General features: G+C 35.4%; 1 protein-coding gene across 7 annotated transcripts in view; it reads left to right on the forward strand.

Moving 5' to 3' along the window:
• The window catches only part of PTPRK (protein tyrosine phosphatase receptor type K), a 603,479-nt gene that overhangs the window by 301,384 nt on the left and 280,955 nt on the right, over positions 1-21,140 (forward strand). For all 7 annotated transcript variants that reach the window (XM_060190490.1, XM_060190487.1, XM_060190488.1 and 4 more), the window contains exons 4-6: positions 1,056-1,137; positions 3,244-3,359; positions 17,021-17,195. In XM_060190490.1, coding sequence (XP_060046473.1) covers positions 1,056-1,137; positions 3,244-3,359; positions 17,021-17,195 — 373 coding nt within the window. The remainder of the gene's footprint in view (positions 1-1,055; positions 1,138-3,243; positions 3,360-17,020; positions 17,196-21,140) is intronic.

Consider the following 21,140-nt stretch of genomic DNA (forward strand, 5'->3'; position numbering starts at 1 on the left):
GGCTGCAACAACCAGGGCAACAAAAAGGGGGAAAAAATGGCCTCCAAGAGCGGTGGATTCATGGTGCAGGCACCGAGCCCAGCAATAACCCTGGAGGGGAAAAAAAAAAAAAAGAAATTTTTTCTTCAGAGAGAAAGAAACTCCTGCAGTACTCCTTCACTGCTTGGGAAGCTTCACTCTTGTAGGTTGGGACCTGGAGCTCAAACTCTGCCCTTGCACATGGAGCAGTGTGCCCTTAACCAGGAGCAGTGTGCCCTCAACCATTTTCTCTTGAAAAATCTATTTTCTCTTGAAAAATCACAGCACACATGAAAAGAATGGCTAAGTGAAATTCTGATATTTACTGTAACCAAAAAAAAAAAAAAAATGCTATAGCAGGAGTTTATATTTAAACCCAGGGACTACTTTCTTGGTTTATTAATGTGGGACTATTGATAGGAAATATCCCTGAGTTCAGTCTTGTGATATTGAATACCTTCCATGATTATCTCCCTAATCTATTTTTTATCATTTTGAACCTTTGTAACAGTAAAGATTGCATTCTCTTACTTCTCCAACCATGTGTCTCTATTCTATTTCATTGGCATTGTTCATTTTGCCATATAACACCTATATATTCAATGACCTTCACCTTTGAAAATTCAGGTATTTAAGATCACAAACCATTGATAGCATCAGTGGTTGTTAGCATAATGCTTAGCACATTTCTAGGTGTCCACTGTATGCTGTATAAAAAAAAAGGGGAGCGAATTAATAATAGTAAGATTTAGAGGTATGAAATATCTAACTATTCACTCTGCCTGTATCTCCATTGAGTTAATACCTAGGAACCTAAAAACTGATTGAGAACAACTTGATCTTAGTAACTTGATTTATTTTCACTTTTTAAGATGCATGGTTTAGGAAATTGAACTATAAGATGATTTTTGAACTGTTGTAAGTAAAAAATAAAAATCAGTTTTCTTAAATGTGTTATAGCTATGAAGCTATAACACTGTGAAGCTTCCCTGAAAACAACTGTTGATTTTTAAGTGTCTTCATTTTCTTTCTAACAGGTTATATTTGAAGCTGAAGTCTCCGAAGGAAGAAGTGGCTATATTGCCATTGATGACATCCAAGTACTGAGTTATCCATGTGGTAGGTTGCATATTTTTCTGTGTCCTTTCAGTACTTGCCTTATATTGGCAGTAACTCTTAAATTATTTGTTGTTTGGTTCTTGCTCTCTCTTTTATTGTTGTTACTTCTAGCCTTCTCTTCAGTTTCAATAAGCACAGAAAACTTTCCAGATTTTTTGTGAAATGGTTTTAATCTTGTAATTAAGTCTGATTCTTTCTTATGACATAGTAAAGGTTTAGTTAATACATACTAAACAACAAAATATATCAGTGCAAATAAGAAACTTGATTTACTCGTCTGGGTCTGTATACATTTATAGATCTGGTCTTCAGATGATATAACTGAATTTATATTTTCATTCCATCTACTGAAGAACAATTTTGACAAGAATTCTTCTTCTTCTAGCATTTGCCCTTCTTCCGTAGCCAGTCAACAGCGTCAGGTTGAGCCTGATGTAAAGTTTCGAGACCTCCTTTGAATCTGGAGAGGTGGCAGTCGTTGACTATGTGGGTCATAGTCTGTCTGTAGCCGAAGGGGCAGTTCAGGTCGTCTCTGGCTCCCCAGCGATGGAACATAGCGGCGCACCGGCCATGGCCTGTTCGATAGCGATTGAGGAGGGCCCAATCGTAACGTGCTAGGTCAAAGCCAGGTTGACGCTTGCAGGGGTCTGTGATGAGGTGTTTGTTCTTTACCTTGGCTGACTGCCAACTCTGTTTCCAAGAGACTGGAACAGAGAAGTTCAGTGTAGGCGTAGGGGACCAGATTGGGTGACGAGACGTCAAGCGTTGGACAGGGTGGGCGAAGATATCCGCGTATATTGGCAGGTCCGGTCGAGCATAGACGTGGGAAATGAACTTAGATGATGCCGCATCCCGACGAATATCTGGCGGGGCGATGTTGCTAAGAACTGGCAGCCATGGAACCGGGGTGGAACGGATGGTTCCAGAAATTATCCTCATGGAGGAATATAATTTGGAATTGACCAAGTGGACATGGGGGCTATGGAACCATACTGGGGCACAGTATTCTGCAGTGGAGTAGCATAATGAATAGCATAAAGAATTCTTAGAAACAGGCATAAAACTGCATGCATATGAACTATAGCTATACCTCCCAACACCAAGCTATACCTCCCAACACCAGCAGTATGCGGGAACCATGGCGTTGTGATTATTAGTTCAGTAATACCTTTATAGGAATTTTCCAGTGTTGTTAGTTGCATGCACAAGAGGACATGCTAGAGACCAGAGCTTGTGTTCATAGTGAATATAGTCAAACTATCTATCATCTGCCTCAGAATCACGTGACGTGGAGGATGTGACAGATGACAGATTGCTCCACATCCTTCCCTAGTTCTGACACAGTAGGTTTATGTTGGGCCTAACAACTTTTATTTCTAACAAGTTCCCAGGTGGTACTGTTGCTGCTATTGGCCTAAGGAGAAAGATTAGAGAATTATTATTCTAGCTCATGTTCTTGTTCAACCATTCCTTTTTCCAGTACTTTTACTGAGTTCAGAACCTGGAAAAGTTGGTAAGGGTCAAAAGGTTTATTTCAGTATGATCTAAGTAAAAGGATAACAAAACTATCTTATTCAAAGTTCAAGTTCTTTTTTTTCAGCCCACTAATAAATGACAGTGGTGTTTTCATCTACTGTTATGAATTTTCACTTCATATAGGAAAATTCTCTAGGGGGCAAAAAGTAATAAAGTTTTGGAGATTAAAAAGAAAAAGAAGAAGAACTATGGAACTGAGAAAAGAAATGGTGTCTTTCATCACAAAGAAAAGTATCAATTTTGAGGCCAGGTAGTGGCACACCTGATAGAATGCACATGTTACAGTACACAGGACCTGGGTTGAAGCCCTTGGTTGCCACCTGCAGAGGGAAAGCTTTGCAAGTGGTGAAGCAGTGCTGCAGGTGTTTCTCTGTCTGTCTCCCTTTCTATCTCCCCTTTCCCTCTTGATTTCTGATAGTCTCTATCCAATAAATAAATAAAGATAATAAAACAAACAAAAAAGAATCAATTTTCATCTACATAGTATTAGTTTTGACCAAAAGCAGGAATACCAACAACCTCATTTGATTGTGGAAAAGTAATATGAAGTTTGTCTTCTTATCTTCACAGATAAATCTCCTCATTTCCTTCGTCTGGGGGACGTAGAGGTCAATGCAGGGCAAAATGCTACATTTCAGTGTATAGCTACAGGGAGAGACGCTGTACATAACAAGTTATGGCTGCAGGTAAGGCCAATTTCACTAGGCTAAACTTGATTTTTTTAAAAAGTTACTAATTTTCCTGTTCATGGTTTCTTTACTCTCCTGTTATTCTTTATCTCTCTCAGTGTGTGTGCGTGCGCGCGAGAGATGTTCTTTTTATACATGTGATCTGGTTGGTTGTGGATCATCACATACATTTATATTCTATAACATGAATAAAATATAGTGATATATATTTAATTGACATTTCAGTTAACTTCCAGTGAAGCCCAGTAATTCTCTTATGTTGCATATAGTATGTAGAAATGATTTTTCTGTAGGTGCATTCCAAAATAAGAAAATTAAAGTTTCCTCATAAAGATATTTTGAAAACTCCAATTATATGAGCATAGTACTTTAACAGAAAACAGTATAGTCTGATCAATTTTTAAAATTATTTTAAGAAACAATGGCAGTGGCTTCCGGGAATATTAATAATAAAATTAATTACACCTTTCTACGTAGTTAGATGTGAGATTAACATATTTTTCTGATATACATTAACCCTCAGTAAAATATATTGGATGGATGACAATTTTTCACAGTTGTTGGGAAAATGTAAATAATGTATATTTAAATGTTTCAGACACCATTTAGCTAAGGACTATGTCATACCTTTAGAATATATTTGTTTAGCCTGGAAGATCTTTGTGTTGGTAAATGGGAGGTGCTAAAAGTAGAACTTAAAGTTATCATATTAGGTGGTAAAAGGAAAACGACAAGGAGAAATACTGGATAACTGCACTCACCGATGGAGTTTAAGAAATAGGGACAGTAAAGGAAGACACAAAGTGAAACTTAGACTAAGTGTGATGGATTGCACCAAAGCTTTGGAATCTGAGGAAGGAAGGAATTTGACGGGATAGAGGGGCACTGAGGTTCCTGGTGCATGATAGTGGGAAAGGATCTAGATTGAGGGAAATAGTGTTCTGCAGACACTTATCATGGGAGAGAAAAGAAGTCTATTCTACCCATGTGTCAACAACTGTCCTATGAGCCACCATGAACCATTAGTTGGGCAGCAACACACTTGTTTAAGTACTTTCCTTAACTTACTCAAAGACCCAAGTTCCAGCCTCTGCCCTCCCACCTGCAGTGGAACGGGGGAGAGAACTTCACAAGCAGTGAAACAAGTATTTCAGGTCTTGTTCGTTCTCTCTCTCTTTCTATCTTACTCTCTTCTCTCAAAAATCTCTGTGTCCTATCAAAGAAAAAAGGGAGGGAGTAGCTAAGGGGGAGAAAAAGTGGAACTAGGACATGTAGTTATGGAACACAAAAAATAGAATGTAATTAGTAACATTCTGAACACATTTATTCTTATTATTTTGCCTGTATTTTTATCAGAATGAAGAAAGGAATTTAATTAGTTAGAATTTTGAATTCCTGAGAATGCCAACAGAAACTAGAAAGGACAATAATTTTTAAATTAGGTATGTGTTTTTGTACATAGGTGTCAGGATTTACCTCACTATATCTTTAGAGAGTAAAATTAGTTATTCATGATAATAACTGGTTTGCAGGTGGATGAAGTTATGTTTATAGTAAATGTTTATTGACATAATACTTAATATAATGCTTGATATCATATTAGATATTATAAATGTAGACTTGTAAATATAACTAAATATTATAAATAAATTTCCTCTAATTCCCAAAGCAATTTGATATTCTAACAAAAGTATTCCATGAGAAATAATTATCACTACTTTTGTAATATATTTACCTCTATTAGGATAGCATTCTGAATATGTGTGAAAGAAATGATAGTTCTTCTTTGGAACATGTTTATAATGCTCAGTTTATTTTATCAGATAAATACCAAATCAAAATATTCCCTTTTTTTTTCTTTCTCAGTTCAAATAAATAGTTTTAAAACATGTTTATACATATTTCTTAATTTTTGGCTATTTTTCATTTAGCTTGGAACATTAGTTGGCATTTGACTTTACTTGTGATACACTTAGCCTTATTTTGGAGAACCAGAGACTGTAGTTTTCCCTTTTGTTTGTTTGTTTGTTTGTTTATGTTTGTTGGTTTTTTGCCCCTAGGTTTAGCATAACCCTGGAATAAAAAAGGGAGGTTTGTATGTCTAGACTCTAGCTGCCTTGTGGCAACACAATTTTTCTGACCCGGCTGGCCTGAGTGGGTTGCAGTCAAAATATTATGTTTTCTCTACCACCCTCCCCCAGTTGGTAAATAGACTTATTTCTTCATAGTTCCTTAACATTTTTCCTCTTCCCAGTCTTCAAATAGAGACTATGTATTCTGTGATATTTCTATCCTTCCCCCCATTTTCATGACATTTGTCGTGAGAAATTTGTTTATATGTTTATTTTGATGTTGACAGAGACAAACTTATCAGCGTTTGATATATTTCCTTAACTTTATTCATTATAAAGCTTTTCTATTTCTTTCTGAGAGGTGGTGAAATGGTTGATCATTGGACTCTCAAACCTGAGGTTCTGGATTCAGTCTCTGACATTTTTATCTCCTTTCTCATTGATAAATAAATAAAATAAAATTAATTAGTTGATAAGCAAAGATGCTTTTCTGCCTTTCTTAGTAATACCACTTGTTACTTTATATTTTAAAGTGATTTTTTTTAAGTTTAGGGATGTTTAAAAATTAAAACAGAAGTTTTCTTTAATAAGATTATGTATAGTAATAATTAAAAAAATATAAGCAGAAACAACAGCTATGCTATAAGGCTGTCTTAAGCTGATGATCAGCTACATGCTAATTATGTACACGACCCACAATTTCTTTTGTTCAGAGTCAAAACACCCAGGCCCTTAAAGCATAGTAAAATGTTCCCAACATTGTGTAATATATGTATTAAATATTTGATTATGTATTTTCCATGTACATTTTCATCCCCTATCTCCACATATATAATTTAAATATTATGTTATTATACAATACTATATATAGTATACCTATAAATGCACAGTGTACAGAGTATAAGTGCAGTTTCTCTCTTCCCACGTGAGAGAGAATTCCCTTTACTATTCATTTGTCTTATAACTAAAGGGAAATGGGTGATGGAAAATAAAATGTCTCGTAGTTATGGATGCTAAACTGACTCTTTACTGTTTTTAAATTCTTTAGACAAGACTTTGATTATATTTTCTTTAATGGATGAAAATTAAATTTTTGTGTTACTACTTTTTCATGGCGAAATCGGCCTCTTAAATGGATGCGATTGTGAGAACTGCTTAAAAGGTCTGCTGACAGTACAAGAAAAAGTGTACTTTATGCAACTCAATGAAAGGTCACTTCATCCTATTCCAGAAATAATGGAACAATAGAGTGGCGGTTAAACCTACTATAGTGAGGTTTAATAAAAATGGAGATCTACTTTCTGTGCCCTCCAGATCTTTTCATGACATACATTATTATTTTCTTCCATTGATAAAATGCCACATAAAGATTGGGTAAAATAACCAAAATTGGAAAATCACCCTGTTAGGCCTTTTAATGAAAATGATATTCTATAATTTATATTAAAGATTACATATAGAGAGTAGGAGACTGCTCCCCTGGTAAAGTGCACATTTTACCATGCTTTAAGGGCCTGGGTTCAAGACCTTGGTACAAATAGGGGCATTATATGTAGCAGCATGGTGATGCTCCATGAGTAATGGAGCCATGCTTTATCATCTTTCTGTCTCTTTCTCTCCTTCTCTGTCTCTTTCTGTCTAAACTTGATGGAGAAGTAATACTTATAAGAAGTATTTGAATCATGCAGGAGCAAAGCTCTGATTGGCATGAACAAAATAATTTATGTATGTGCAGGAGTTTAGAGGTTAAGTTCTCTGACTAGTTAATTATAGCTCACATACAATTTATATTATAACTATTTTACTGTTTAAAATGATACATTGTTGAAGTAAAATTTTAAAAAATGGAGCACAAGTAAAGCAACAAGTACCTGTACAATCATAGGATAATCCGTAATTCACAACACAGCGGTATTGAATGTTCCTTTAAGATATGTGTCCTTACATATAAGGACTCAGGTTGTGCTCACAAAAAGAGTCATGCAAGAATATTTATAACCGTTTTATTCATAATAACCAATAGTTGTAAATATCCGAAATGTTCATCAACAGGAAAATGAATTAATAATTTGTGGTTCGTTCATGTAGTGAAATGCTAATCAACAAGAAGATAGAACTACTGACACATGTATCAGTGTGCTTCGTTCTCAGCAACATAATGTTTTCAAAGAGAAGGGAGTGCATTACTTATAATGCATTATTCTATTCGTATTACAGTTCAGAGAGGATGGAGTTAACCCCTAAGAATACATGTTAGAATAATGTTTAGCTGGTGAGGATCTACTGAGATTAGAGTGCTGTGTTTTGGGATTTTCTTGTTTTTGTTTTGTTTGTTTTTGAGTAATGCCATGATCATACATCTCTCTCTGTGTTGGCTATTTACATGTATAAAAGTTTCTCTGAAGTAAGAACCTGTCTAATAAAATGTATAAAGAGTTTACCTCATCAAAGTTGAGCATATGAAACTTTTTTTTTCAAGTAACCAAATTACTGTCAGGTAATTTGTGTTCAAAAACACAGGTTTTTGAAAGTCAGAGCACAGTAGATGGCATCAACATACAAATACACCCACATTTTTGCCATCCTTACCCATGAAGTAATTTGACTAGTTCAAAACTAATTTTTACTCAATATTCTAAGCTAAAACATAGAAGAACAAAATGTGTGGAGTGTTCTTTCATCTACAAAGCTTGTTATAACTTTTGAGGAGGTGAAGGAGTTGAATGATGTGTTAGACTATAACTTATAAATCAGTATTCTCTCATGAATGTCCAGTATAAGTGGACATTTACATGGCAAATCAAATAGAGTCCATTGCTGGAACATCTGTCAAACCATATGTTTTGGCTTCAGGTTCAGTGTAGAAACTAAAATGCTAATGATTCTATCCATCATTACATAGCTTGCCAGCCATACATCATTGCTTTGAACAGAGGCATTCAACAGTGGAATTATTGAAAGCAGTGAATTGTGTGGGTAGATTTGGTGGCACCATTTGTTTTGGTGAATTGAAATGAGGCTGTTTAGCGTGTGGCTGGTAATTCTATGCAGAGTGCCATCAAAGCTGTGGCAACTGGGCCAATCTGTCAGTAATTGCTGCAGGTGCTGGCACTGTGCCTCGTTAGTGGGCCTGCCAAAACAAGAAAGTCAACTATGGCCTTGCCCTTGGTGAGGCTCTTGACTGCTAATGTAGTGAGATACAGCTTGTTTCTCAGCCAAAGGAGATGTCATCCCTTGTGGAGCAATAGATAATTTAAGCAGTGGATTGAGAAGAGTAATTGGAGAGTAAAATTGGTAAATTGAGATGCAAATTTCTCTTTTAAAAAAAGCAATCAGAGAAAGGCTGACCTCCTGCAGTACCAACTGTTGTCAGCTGAGGGTCAGTAAAAAATTTGTATAGAGGCTTCCAGCCACATGGAATTCTACCTAGACAGGTATATTCCACAGTCTTTTTTCTGAGTTACATACGTGTAAGCATAATCACATTATATTAGAAATCTAACACTTGATTTTTTTTAAGATTTAATATGAAATTACAATTATTTTCATGGATTAAATTAAGTTTCCTTTATATTTTATAAGATAATGACATTCAACATAGTTATTAATGAACATACTTTTATTTTATTTTATTTTATTTGGAGTTTTGATGATTTTGGTCTTTAACACATAGGAACAACCTCTAATCTCCCTTTTATTGGAGTTCATCCTGTCCTTTCCTCTTTCCCCAGAATCCTTTGCTTTGGCATAAAATGCCACACTCAGTACAAGTTTCCCCTTATGTTTTCCCTTACTGTCCTTTATTCTTCTTTTAATTAATTAATTAATTAATTAATTTTAAAAAGGAGACATTAACAAAACCATAGGATAGGAGGGGTACAACTCCACACAATTCCCACCACCAGATCTCTATATCCCATCCCCTCCCCTGATAGCTTTCCCATTCTTTATCCCTCTGGCAGTATGGACCCAAGGTCCTTGTGGGTTGCAGAAGGTGGAAGGTCTGGCTTCTGTAATTGCTTCCCTGCTGAACATGGACTTTGACTGGTCAATCTATACTCCCAGTCTGCTTCTCTCTTTCCCTAGTAGGGTGGGTCTCTGGGGAAGCTGAGCTCCAGGACATATTGGTGGGGTCTTCAATCCAGGGAAGTCTGGCTGGCATCCTGATGACACCTGGAACCTGGTGACTGAAAAGAGCGTTAACATACAAAGCCTGTCAATTAGTAGCCATGTATAGGATGAAGCTTCATCTTTTGAGCACACTAGATAGAGGTGGTACTTGATATTATTACAGAAAGCACACAATGTCTCATCTTTCTTTTTTTGTGGTCTTGATGGCCATTGTTGATTAGTGTCTTCATTCATTCATGGAAGTTGTAAGTTGTAATATTTTTTATTCCATCATTTGAAAATCTGTGATCAATAGTTGTTTACAAGATTATAGAATTGCTGGGTGTAATTCCACATCACACCTGTGCCAAAATTCTGTGCCTCTACCCTGCCAACAATTACTACCATTGTTTCCACAAAATCTTAGGGACAGGTTATTTACTTCTCCTTTTTGTTTTTTGTTTTTATTGTTGCTTTTGCAAGTTCATGTGTTTCAGTTCTCTAGGTGCTCTAATTTCCTTGTTTATTTTGTATATATGGAGTTCATATATGGACTTTTTGATCAATAATTTGGCTCATTAAGTAAAGAGAAGGTGCAAGATTATATTTTTGTTTGTTTTATTTACTATTTTACAATATAATGAGCAGGGTTCCTATCAACCTCCATGCATTTATATCTTCTGAGCATATTATTCTAACTTATTTTCACTCTGGGGATCATATTCAGTTACTTCTCTTTAAAACTAGTGTAACTTTATTGTTTGATGGATAGTTCTAAATTTTATTTTTACTGATGTACTAAATCAGTGTTTACTATTTTGTAAAGAGATGAGGTTTAGGAAACCTTTCTTATTTCACAGATTTCTTTATGTTTAATGCTATGACTATTTGCTTTCTTTTGTTTATTCAATGTATTCTACAATTTTATTTGAACTTGCTTTCCGTATTCTATAATACCATAGTAGCCACATGCCTTACACTCAATGCATACATTATTAACTTTTGTTATTATTTTACCAGAGCGCTGCTAAACTCTGGTTTATGGTGATACTAGGGGTTGAAACTCAACCTCAGAGCCTCAGATATGAAAGTTTTTGCACAACTATTACACTATTTTCTCAAGTTCTGTTTTTATATGATGAGTTTGAAAATGTGAAAAAACTCTGCTGTTGACACAAACATCCCAGATTTCCACTGTTGCAATAATCTTACTCAACTCAGCTTCCCTCTTTTATCAATTATATAGTTATGTAATATAAACTCTCACATATTATATTACCTGCCTTTTTACAATGTAGTCGAAGCAACTAATCATCCACTTTATTTCCTCAGTTTGACAAAATGTTCAAAGATAGAGATTATATAATCATCCAAAACTTTACCCCCTTTAGTTATGTGGTTCTTTCCATCTGGCACTAATGCCTTTTTATTATTTGACTCAATTGTTCAATAATGATGATGATATTGGTAATTATGGTTTTACCTTCCCTTTGGGAAATAATGGTAAAGAATTCAGATATCCATAAGATTAGTTTATCTGAACCATTGTATGATTCACTTGAACCCCACTTAATTAAAATATGCAAATTTACTGAGGTTAGTTTTGGAAAAAATAGCTGAGCAGTGTCATTCAAATGCAACCTTCTTACTTTTCAATAAAAGTCTACAGTCCACGCAAAGGAAAACAGTGTCTTCACAGTTTCTCCAGCTCTTAAAGAGCACCTGGAAGAAACAGTGAAAAATAAATTTAATAATGATTGTATTTTTTTTTCAAATGATTGTGAAATAATCCCTGGCAAATCTTCTAAATATTACCTTGTTAATTTAAAATTATACAGGATAAATGCTTTTCCTCAAGTTTTTAAGAGATACTCATAAAGAACTTAACTTTATGTAATTAACTTTTAGGGTTTCAGTTTGAAAATAACAGAAAACCAATGTGCTGTGTTGCTTAACACAAGTCCTGGGACAAGGAGTGTATGGGAAGTGTTGCCAACATATCAGACACTTGGTGTGCCTAATTCCTTCATGGTGACAAGTTATATATGACAACAAGAACAGGAAAAGTGAACCTTTTGTATCATTTCTAGACTGAAGAAATGTATCTGTTAAAGACTTAATTTATTCCTAATATGTCTCATTGATCAGAATCTGACCACATGTCCATTATCAGATCCATCCATTTTCAGACCAGTCAGTGTTTATGGAACCATAAATGTTTTGAACAGTGTTCCTCACGCCATAATATCCTAGTTCATAAGGTAGAGATTTTTGTTAGATGTCAGTTTTGATTCAGTAGATCTAAGATCATTCCTAGACTTTGTATTGCTAACAATTTGATAGGCAATGCTGAATTTGCTCAACTTTAAACACACTTTGGGTAGGAAAGGGCTTGGTTAGAAATCTGGTTACTGCATGTGTTGGGAATTGACCCATATCACTACTACATTACTTTATGCTAAGAACTTCAACCTATAAAACAGCTTATGTTTCCTGAGTGATAATAATCAGGGACTGCAATGGTTTGTCCAAAATTTCATCGACAAAAATCTTACAACATGACCTAGACACAATAAATGTGGTAAAAAATCATGGAGGGAGTGGGAAAATATAAGCAGATGGCAAGGCAGTAGGAGGGGAACAGTAGGGAACCTAATACCAGGTTATAATGATTCCACCGTTTAATTTTCTAATTTATTGCTCAGTTTTTCTCAGAAGAGATATACAATGGAAATATCATATAGATATCTCCAAGCAGGACAAAAATCTAAAACTGAAATATAAAAGCAGAAAACTACACATAAATTCTGTTCATACAAGATTGTTTCTTCATGTTTTCTCATTTATAGACTTCCCATTCTATTAAATTGGTATCTTGTAAGCAGGTAAACACCTCTTATTTTGGCTTATCAAAGAGAAAATCATTGCATTCAACTTTTGAAATGTACATGACACCAACTGTTTTTTTTTAATTATTTATTTATTCCCTTTTGTTGCCCTTGTTGTTTTATTGTTGTAGTTATTATTGTTGTTGTCGTTGTTGGATAGGACAGAGAGAAATGGAGAGAGGAGGGGAAGACAGAGAGGAGGTGAGAAAGATAGACACCTGCAGACCTGCTTCACCGCCTGTGAAGCGACTCCCCTGCAGGTGGGGAGCCGGGGTTCGAACCGGGATCCTTATGCCGGTCCTTGTGCTTTGCGCCACCTGCGCTTAACCCTCTGCGCTACAGCCCGACTCCCCCAACTGTTGTTTTTAATTGTCATGCGTTTTTGGAAGCTGAGTAAATAAAGCAATGACTAGTAGAGTAGATTGTATTTTCACTACAGTTTATGATCAGTGCTTCACAAAAAAAAAATAGTTCATTGAATTGGCCCCATGATACAATTTCTCTTTTAAATAAATTTGATTTAGTTTTGAGAATATACTGATGGATTTTGTGATTAAATCTGCTTTTGAATTTCAACCCTAACCTTGCTAATACCTCAAGAGTTGTTCACCTCTGTTGCTAGTATTGCTGCGTTGTCTAAGTAGCACACCTTTTGTTTTAAGAACTGATTTCTTTTTCTAGCAAATGTGATAATATTTGGTGTAGTTATAAAGAAATAGTACATATCCAATGTAAGTAGTGTACAAACAGTGGAAAACTGAAGAATTTCCAAGTTCTTTCATCCTAGGGAAAGCTTCTTTGAGGTGACTAGTTTCAAATAAAGTTTCAAATAACGAGTTTCTACTGACAATGAAAAAGATTAAAGAAATAGGAGATGGAATGTCTATATATATATATAAAGGTTTTATTTATAAAATAGAAACACTGACAAGACTATAGGATAAGAGGGATATATACAATTCCTGCCAACAGAATTCCATATCCCATTCCCTCCCCTGATAGCTTTTCTATTTTTTAACCCTCTGGGAGTATGGATGCAGGGTCATTATGGGGTGCAGAAGGTGAAAGGTCTGACTTCTGTACTTGCTTCCCTGTTGAAAGTGGGCGTGGTCTGGTCGATCCATGCTCCCAGCCTGCCTCTCTCTTTCCCTAGTAAGGTGGGGCTCTGAGGAAGTGTAGCTCTAGGACACATTGGTGGGCCGAGGAGACAGAATCTTATTAGCAGTTCTGATCTAATAGGAAACAAGAGTTTGGATATTGTAAGGTAACCCAGAGGGCTCTTGGGCATCATTGAAATTAAGGTTATTATTGACATCGCTGAGAATATTCACTGTACTATGTTGAAGAATATAATACCACGGTTGGTAACTTGATAAAAATGGCATTTGGGTATACTCTGGAGCTGACAATTATTGACTGAGAAAATATATGAATGACCTACAGATTAAGAACTATGACTGGGCCAGGTTGCAGCACACCCTGCACAATGTATATGTAAGGTGTGAAGACCTGAGTTCAAGCCTGCAATTCCTACCTGCAGGGATGAAGCTTCAAAAATCAGTGGTGCAGGAATCTCTCATTCTCTATCCCTATATCTGTCAAGATAAATAAAATAAAATAAAATAAAATAAAATAAAATAAAATAAAAACAGTACACAAGGAGGCAGGTTCAAGCCCCTGAATCCCACCTACAGAGGGAAAGCTTCACACTGGGTCTCTCTCCCTCTATATCTCTGCCTCCTCTCTCAAATTTCTCTCTGTCTCTATTCAATAGTAAATAAATAAATAAATAAACATTTAAGAAATTAAAAATAAGAAAGGAAGGAAGGAAGAAAACTGAAAAAAAAAAACCAGAAAGACTGGGAGGAGTGGTGACTACTGTGCAAACTGCAACCACAAAATCTCAGCATAACACTGGTAGCACAAAAATGATAGTTGTGATATGAATATTTAGAATTTCTTTATTAAAGAATACTTTTTTAATCCATCATGTTATATTCTGTGAATCAGGTAAGTTTTATGCCTCCTCAACTTTTTAAAAAGTTTTTTAATATTTATTTTCCCTTCGTTACCTTTTTTTATTGTTGTTGCTATTGATGTATTTGTTTTTTGATAGGACAGAAAGAAATGGAGAGAGAAGAGGAAGACAGAGAGGGTTAGGTAAAGATAGACACCTGCAGACCTGCTTCACTGCCTGTGAAGCGACTCCCTTGCAGATGGGGAGCGTGGGGCACACACCGGGATCCTTACACCAGTCCTTGCACTTTGCACCACCTGCGCTTAACCCGCTGCACTACTGCCCAACTCCCCGCATCTTCAACTTCTTTTTTTACTAAAATAGATAGTGATAAATTATATACTAAAATGACTAAAACTTTCATTTTATAAGTTAATATGAAATTAATAATAATGTAGGTGGTTTTTTTTTTCCATATCTAGTAGTGTGAAATAATACTTTGAAGGGCATAAAAAAAGACACATAGGATTTCTCCAACAAGAAGTGATCTTGAGGATTATAATCCATCTTCCTCACAGTTGTTACTTTTCAGTGTTCTTTGTGCTATTTTTGACTTATAAAAACTTTATTTTTAAATTAAATTTTATTTTTAAGCTTCATTTTTGTCTGACAGATACATTTTCTTTTTTTATAGCAAATATTAGGTAGGCTCATTGTCTTTTCAAACTCTAGACTATAATGTAAATGCCTATTTATCTTTAGATGGTTATTCCCTTTGCATAAAACTTATTGTCTATGGCCACACCACTTGGAACATGTCAGATCTCAATTGATCTTGGAGGCTAAACAGGATTGGGCATGACTAGTACCAAGATGGAAGACACATAATTTATCACAGTTTTGTGTTTTGTTTTGTTTTTTATTAACTTTTGTTTTTGGTGTCTTTCAACATGTAGAAGTTACAAATATTGTTACAGTTGAATTCACTGATTGGTTTAATGTATTCTGATATGAGTATGTTTCTACCATTTCATTTTGAAAATTGCCATGTAAGCCTTCAACATTTAGGTCCTTTTGAATATTTTTTCAAATGGTATAGATTATCATTAATATCAAGGAAATAGTTGTTTAAAATAGTTATGACTGTACACTGAATTATTTCTTTTTATTTCATTGGTGTTCTGTAATGACCCCCATGAAATATTTTACATTAAAATTATTTTCTTCCTAACATATTTTTGTTTGTTTATCATTTATTTATCTTTTTTTCCCAGAGCACTGAACAGTTCTAGTTTATGGTGGTGTGGGGGATTGAACCTGAGATTTCGGAGCTTCAGGCACAAGGTTGTCTCTTTGCACAACCATTATGCTGCCTACACCCGCCTTTGTTTATTTATTTGTTTCTTTGTCGGATAGAGACTTTGAGAGAGAAATCATTAGAGATGGGGAACATAGAAAGAGAGACAGAAAGTAGCACCATTCACTGCTCATGAAACTTTTTTCATACATGTAGAGACCAGGAGCTTGAACCCAGCTCCTTACACATTATTACATGTTCACTCAACTGGCTGTGCCACTGCCAGGTCCCCATACTAAGCACTTAGAATACAGAAATGAATAAGAATTTCTCCTAGGTGGTACAGGAAAGGCATGGTGTATTTTTGCATAGAACACTACATCACCGGGGTGGGGCGGTGGCGCAGTGGATTAAGCGCATGTGGCGCAAAGCGCAAGGACCGGCTCCCCACCTGCTGCAGGGAAGTCGCTTCACAGGCGGTGAAGCAGGTCTGCAGGTGTCTATCTTTCTCTCCCCCTCTCTGTCTTCTCCTCCTCTCTCCATTTCTCTCTGTCCTATCCAACAACGAATAGCAACAATGGCAATAATAATAACCACAACCAGGCTACAACAACAAGGGCAACAAAAGGGGGGGGGGGAATGGCCTCCAGGAGCGGTGGATTCATGGTGCAGGCACCGAGCCCAGCAATAACCCTGGAGGGAAAAAAAAAAATAAGAAAACTACATTACAACTTTCCCAACAATCCAGTACTACAACACATGCTGTATAATGTTACTTCATGTTCTCTGTGCTAACAGCAATTTTTTAAATATTTATTTATTCATTCCCTTTTCTTGCCTTTGTAGTAGTTATTATTATTGCTGTTGTTGATGTCGTTGTTGTTGGATAGGACAGAGAGAAATGGAGAGAGGAGGGGAAGACAGAGAGAGGGAGAGAAAGATAGACACCTGAAGACTTGCTTCACTCCCTGTGAAGCGACTCCCCTGCAGGTGGGGGAACCGGGATCCTTATGCTGGTCCTTGCGCTTTGCTCCATGTGCGCTTAACACCCCCCCCCCAACAGCAATTTTTATGGAAAACATACTACTATCGTGCTATGAGTATTACAACTTTTAAGGAACATCAAGATTTATGTATATATTTTTCCTGATTGAAGAACAATGGTAAAATTTCATGGAAATATGTAGATAATACTTCCTAATTTATCAACAAGAATGTAATATATATGTGTATATATATACATATATATATGTATGTATGTATGAGTCACTAGGATGCCTTAGATTTATGAAAATGTTAGAAACCTGTTTGTGATGATTGGTTTCTGTTTGCAGAGACGAAACGGAGAAGATATACCAGTAGCTCAGACTAAAAACATCAATCACAGAAGATTTGCTGCTTCCTTCAGATTGCAAGAAGTGACAAAAGCTGACCAGGATTTGTATCGCTGTGTAACTCAGTCAGAACGAGGTTCTGGTGTATCCAATTTTGCTCAACTTATTGTTAGAGGTAAAGTAAAATTGCTTTTACTTCAGAAAATTGCATGATTTTACTAGAAACGAAGCAACTTTGTGGATACTTGGGTTGATTTTCAAATATATTGCTCTTCATTTCAAGTCACCATAAATTTTTTGTAAACATGCTGATTTCTTCTGATAAAATTTAAACTGTAAGTTATATAGTTTATTAATCACGGTTTTCCAGTGAATTAAATGCACTTTAAAATGCTCTGATAGGACTAATTTATTGATATTTTAGTAATAGTACTATCTTATAATTTGTGGTTGCACTTCAGATTTTTTTTTAATTTTTCTTTTTTAAACATCTCTTGCAGTTGCTACATTTCATTCTAATTCAAACCTTGAAGGCAAGCCTTCAAGGTAAATTTTTCTATCACTTTTTTGACATGTGATTTTGGTTCGTTCTAAAACCTTGTGAATGTTCACTAATTCTGCCCTACAAAATTTTGGAAAGTTGGACTTCTTATGAAGTCCTCATTAATATTTTGGATACTGTTCTCATGGGGGGAATTGTGACTGACTGCCAGAACATATCTGAGGTGAATATTGGAATAGTAAGCACAAGTGCAACTTGTATATTGCCTTTATACCAACTATACTGATCGTAACATATTTTAGATAGTTAGGAAGACACAACTGTAGATAAAGTATAAGGAACCTACTTATACGGAGCTTAATTTTGATGTTTTAAATATAAATTAAATTAAATTTTGATGTTTTAAAAATAAATATATTTTTTAAAATATATTTATTTATTAAAAACAGAAAGGGGAGGGAGAGAGACAGAGAGATACATGTAGCCCTACTTCACTACTCATAAAGCTTTGCTCCTGCAGGTGGGGACCAGGGACTTGAACCTGGGTTCTTGTGCATTGTAGTTTGCGCACTTAACCTGGTATGCCACCGCCTGGCTCCTCAAAGCTTAATTTTGAGGCATCTTTGGCACTACATAACAGTATACTTATATAAAATGTAAAAATATGAAGGAACATAAAGACACAAAATAATGGGGATTGATTTTTTATTAACATAACCTAGAAGGCCTCTGAGAAGGTGACAGTTAATTTTAGTAAGTTGAAATTTTAGTAAAATGAGAATATCTGTCATATTAAAAATTAACTAAAAAGAAACTATTGAATAGAGTATCTAACAACATATCTAAACTAGACTGAATTTGTAGTACCCCCAGAGAAAGCCTTTGTGAGTGAGTTTTCTATCAAATAGAGTCCAAAGTTGAGAAACCAAGTAAGTAATATGGACATAGGAGTAGGAGAGCAAAAGGGAGAACCAGTATGTTCCAAGGCCTAGAGCTTCTAAGGAGAATATGAAATACATCCATACTCGGTGTAATACGTTTTATGATGTCTGATATCAAATGCCTTTTGTTCATAGTACTTCATTTTACCATTTACTGCATGTCAAATACTTTAACCTTTGATACATTTTATAGAGAAGGAAACTGAAATGCAGACTATCTGATAAATGCCCAGAGCACAAACACATATGTGACTGAGCCAGATTCAACCTGAGTTTTCTTGAGTCCTGTTGTTCAACTCATTTCCACCATAGCTTTACTTGATACCAACTTTATGAAATGATACTGTTGATCACTATTGCGTTTTTGACTTTGTAGATTCTATAGCTCATGCAAAAATTGGTATTCTTTAAGTATATACATGAATATTTTAGTGTGTGTGTGTGTGTGTGTGTGTGTGTATGGTATGTCAACAACTGAACTCAGAGCTCTATGTATGCAAAACATGAATTTCTTCACTAAACCACATCCCCATCATTTAAATGAAATTTCTTTCTTAGTTCCAGAACTGATTCACATAATATTCTTACATTATTGAAATCACAGCCCCAACTAATTGGATAATATGCAAACAGGATGACAGTTGGTTCCAATATTCAGGTAGAGGGACACTTTGTTATATAGTTATGGATACTTAAATATTTCTATTTTTCCTGGGTTCTGTTCTGGTATCATTGTCTCTTCAGCCTACTTCTGAAAGCCTATTGGTGCTATCGGGTAATTTTAAAGTGATGAATACACCATGAACATAGGAAATTGCATGCACTCTTAAGTTACTGTTCTCACTGTATCTATTAGGCACTGTAAAACATTCCTAGCATTTATATATTATATACTTTGTTTATAATGTACTTCTGGGTGTACAATTTTTTAAAAGCTGTACTTTTTAAAAAAATTATTTATTCCCTTTTGCTGCCCTTGTTTTTATTGTAGTTATTATTATAGTTGTTATTGATGCTGTTGTTGGATAGGACAGAGAGAAATGAAGAGAGGAGGGGAAGACAGAGAAGGGGGAAAGATAGACACCTGCAGACCTGCTTTACCTCTTGTGAAGCGACTCCCCTGCAGGTGGGGAGCTGGGGGCTTGGACCGGGATCCTTACGCTGGTCCTTGTGCTTTGAACTACATAGGTTTAACCCGCTGCGCTACCACCAAACTCCTAGGTATACAATTTTTTGACACATGCTTTTCTGATCTATTCAACAGTTTCACCAGTCAGAGTTTTGTTTGTTTATTTATTTATTTATTTTGTCATCCTGGGTAATTTCACCACTCTAGGCTGACATTTTTCTTTTTTTATATAATTTATTATTTAACTTTATTTATTTTATTTGATAACAGAGAAAAATTTAGAGGGAGAAGGAAGATAGGGAAGGAGAGAGTTAGAGAGACACCTGCACAGCTGCTTCACCATTTTTGAAGCTTTCCCCCTGAAAGTAGGAGCCAGGGGCTTGAACCCAGGTCCTTGCACACTGTATGTACCCTGTGTACTTAGCCAGGTGTGCCACCATCTGGCTGAGACTGACATTTTTCAAATGGAAAGAGAGACACAGACAGAGGGAGAGAGGGAAAGACACCACTACACAGATGCTTCTTCCAAAGTGTTGGGCTATAGGTGTAAATCTGAGTTGCATGTGTGACCTAACAGGGCCACCTTTCCAGTTGAGCAATCTTTCTGAGTCTGAAATTGAAAATTGTATGCAGCTTATCCCTTATATAGTCACCTCTTGCATATAGCAATTTAGGCTTGATTAAGAGTTTTATTTTGTGATTAGTGTATCTTTCTCAATTCATTTAATCAACTAGTAGATTTTATCAGTTTTTACTGTGTTTTCTTCCTTTGGTGGCAACTGCATTATTATGACTGTGTTAGGAATGTTACTTGTGTAATAAATTATTTCCATAAAATTTATAGATGTAGAGTTCTGAACACCACAAAGTTGTTCTTTTTTTTTTTTTTTTTTCAAAAAAATCCATAATCCTTCTTAATAGAATTTATTTTGGATTTTGTATTGTATCTGGTTGAATATTCTTTGAATGTAGTATCTAGAATCCACTAACATTTTATGGATGTATTTTGATAGTTGTAACGGTTTTTGCTTTGCTTTTGAACACATTTTAGTTCCTTTCAGGTGACACCTTACTAGATCTTTTATTTTAGAATTAATACAAATCACTAAATGTTATTATTTTTATATAACTATCCAATAAGCATTGCTAATCAAAAGACATACCAAACACACCCTTAGTGGTCAACTGTCTTGATGTTGAAACAGTGCTGAAAATTAATTATAGTGACAGATTCTGTCTCTCATTGGCACATTCAAAGCTGACATCCTGTTACATTGATTAAAAAGATGGTAATTTTAAAAGAAATTTTTGGGGCAGTGATATGAATAGTCTTTAATAAGAGATGGCATAGTTTTGCCTGTTGTCAAAGATGACCCAAGGGTAATAGTTTATTAGTGCATTTTCTCCTAAACTAGAAGTGACAGGACTTGCTCAAGGATTTTTATTTACTTTCTTTTTCTTTCTTCTTTCTTTTTTTGGTTACTGTTTGTAACAAATGAAAATTTCACTGAAAATTTTTCATGTTAAAGAATATTGATTTGTTTCCTC

Source organism: Erinaceus europaeus, chromosome 4 (assembly GCF_950295315.1).
Source record: "Erinaceus europaeus chromosome 4, mEriEur2.1, whole genome shotgun sequence".
Classification (NCBI taxonomy): Eukaryota; Metazoa; Chordata; class Mammalia; order Eulipotyphla; family Erinaceidae; genus Erinaceus; species Erinaceus europaeus.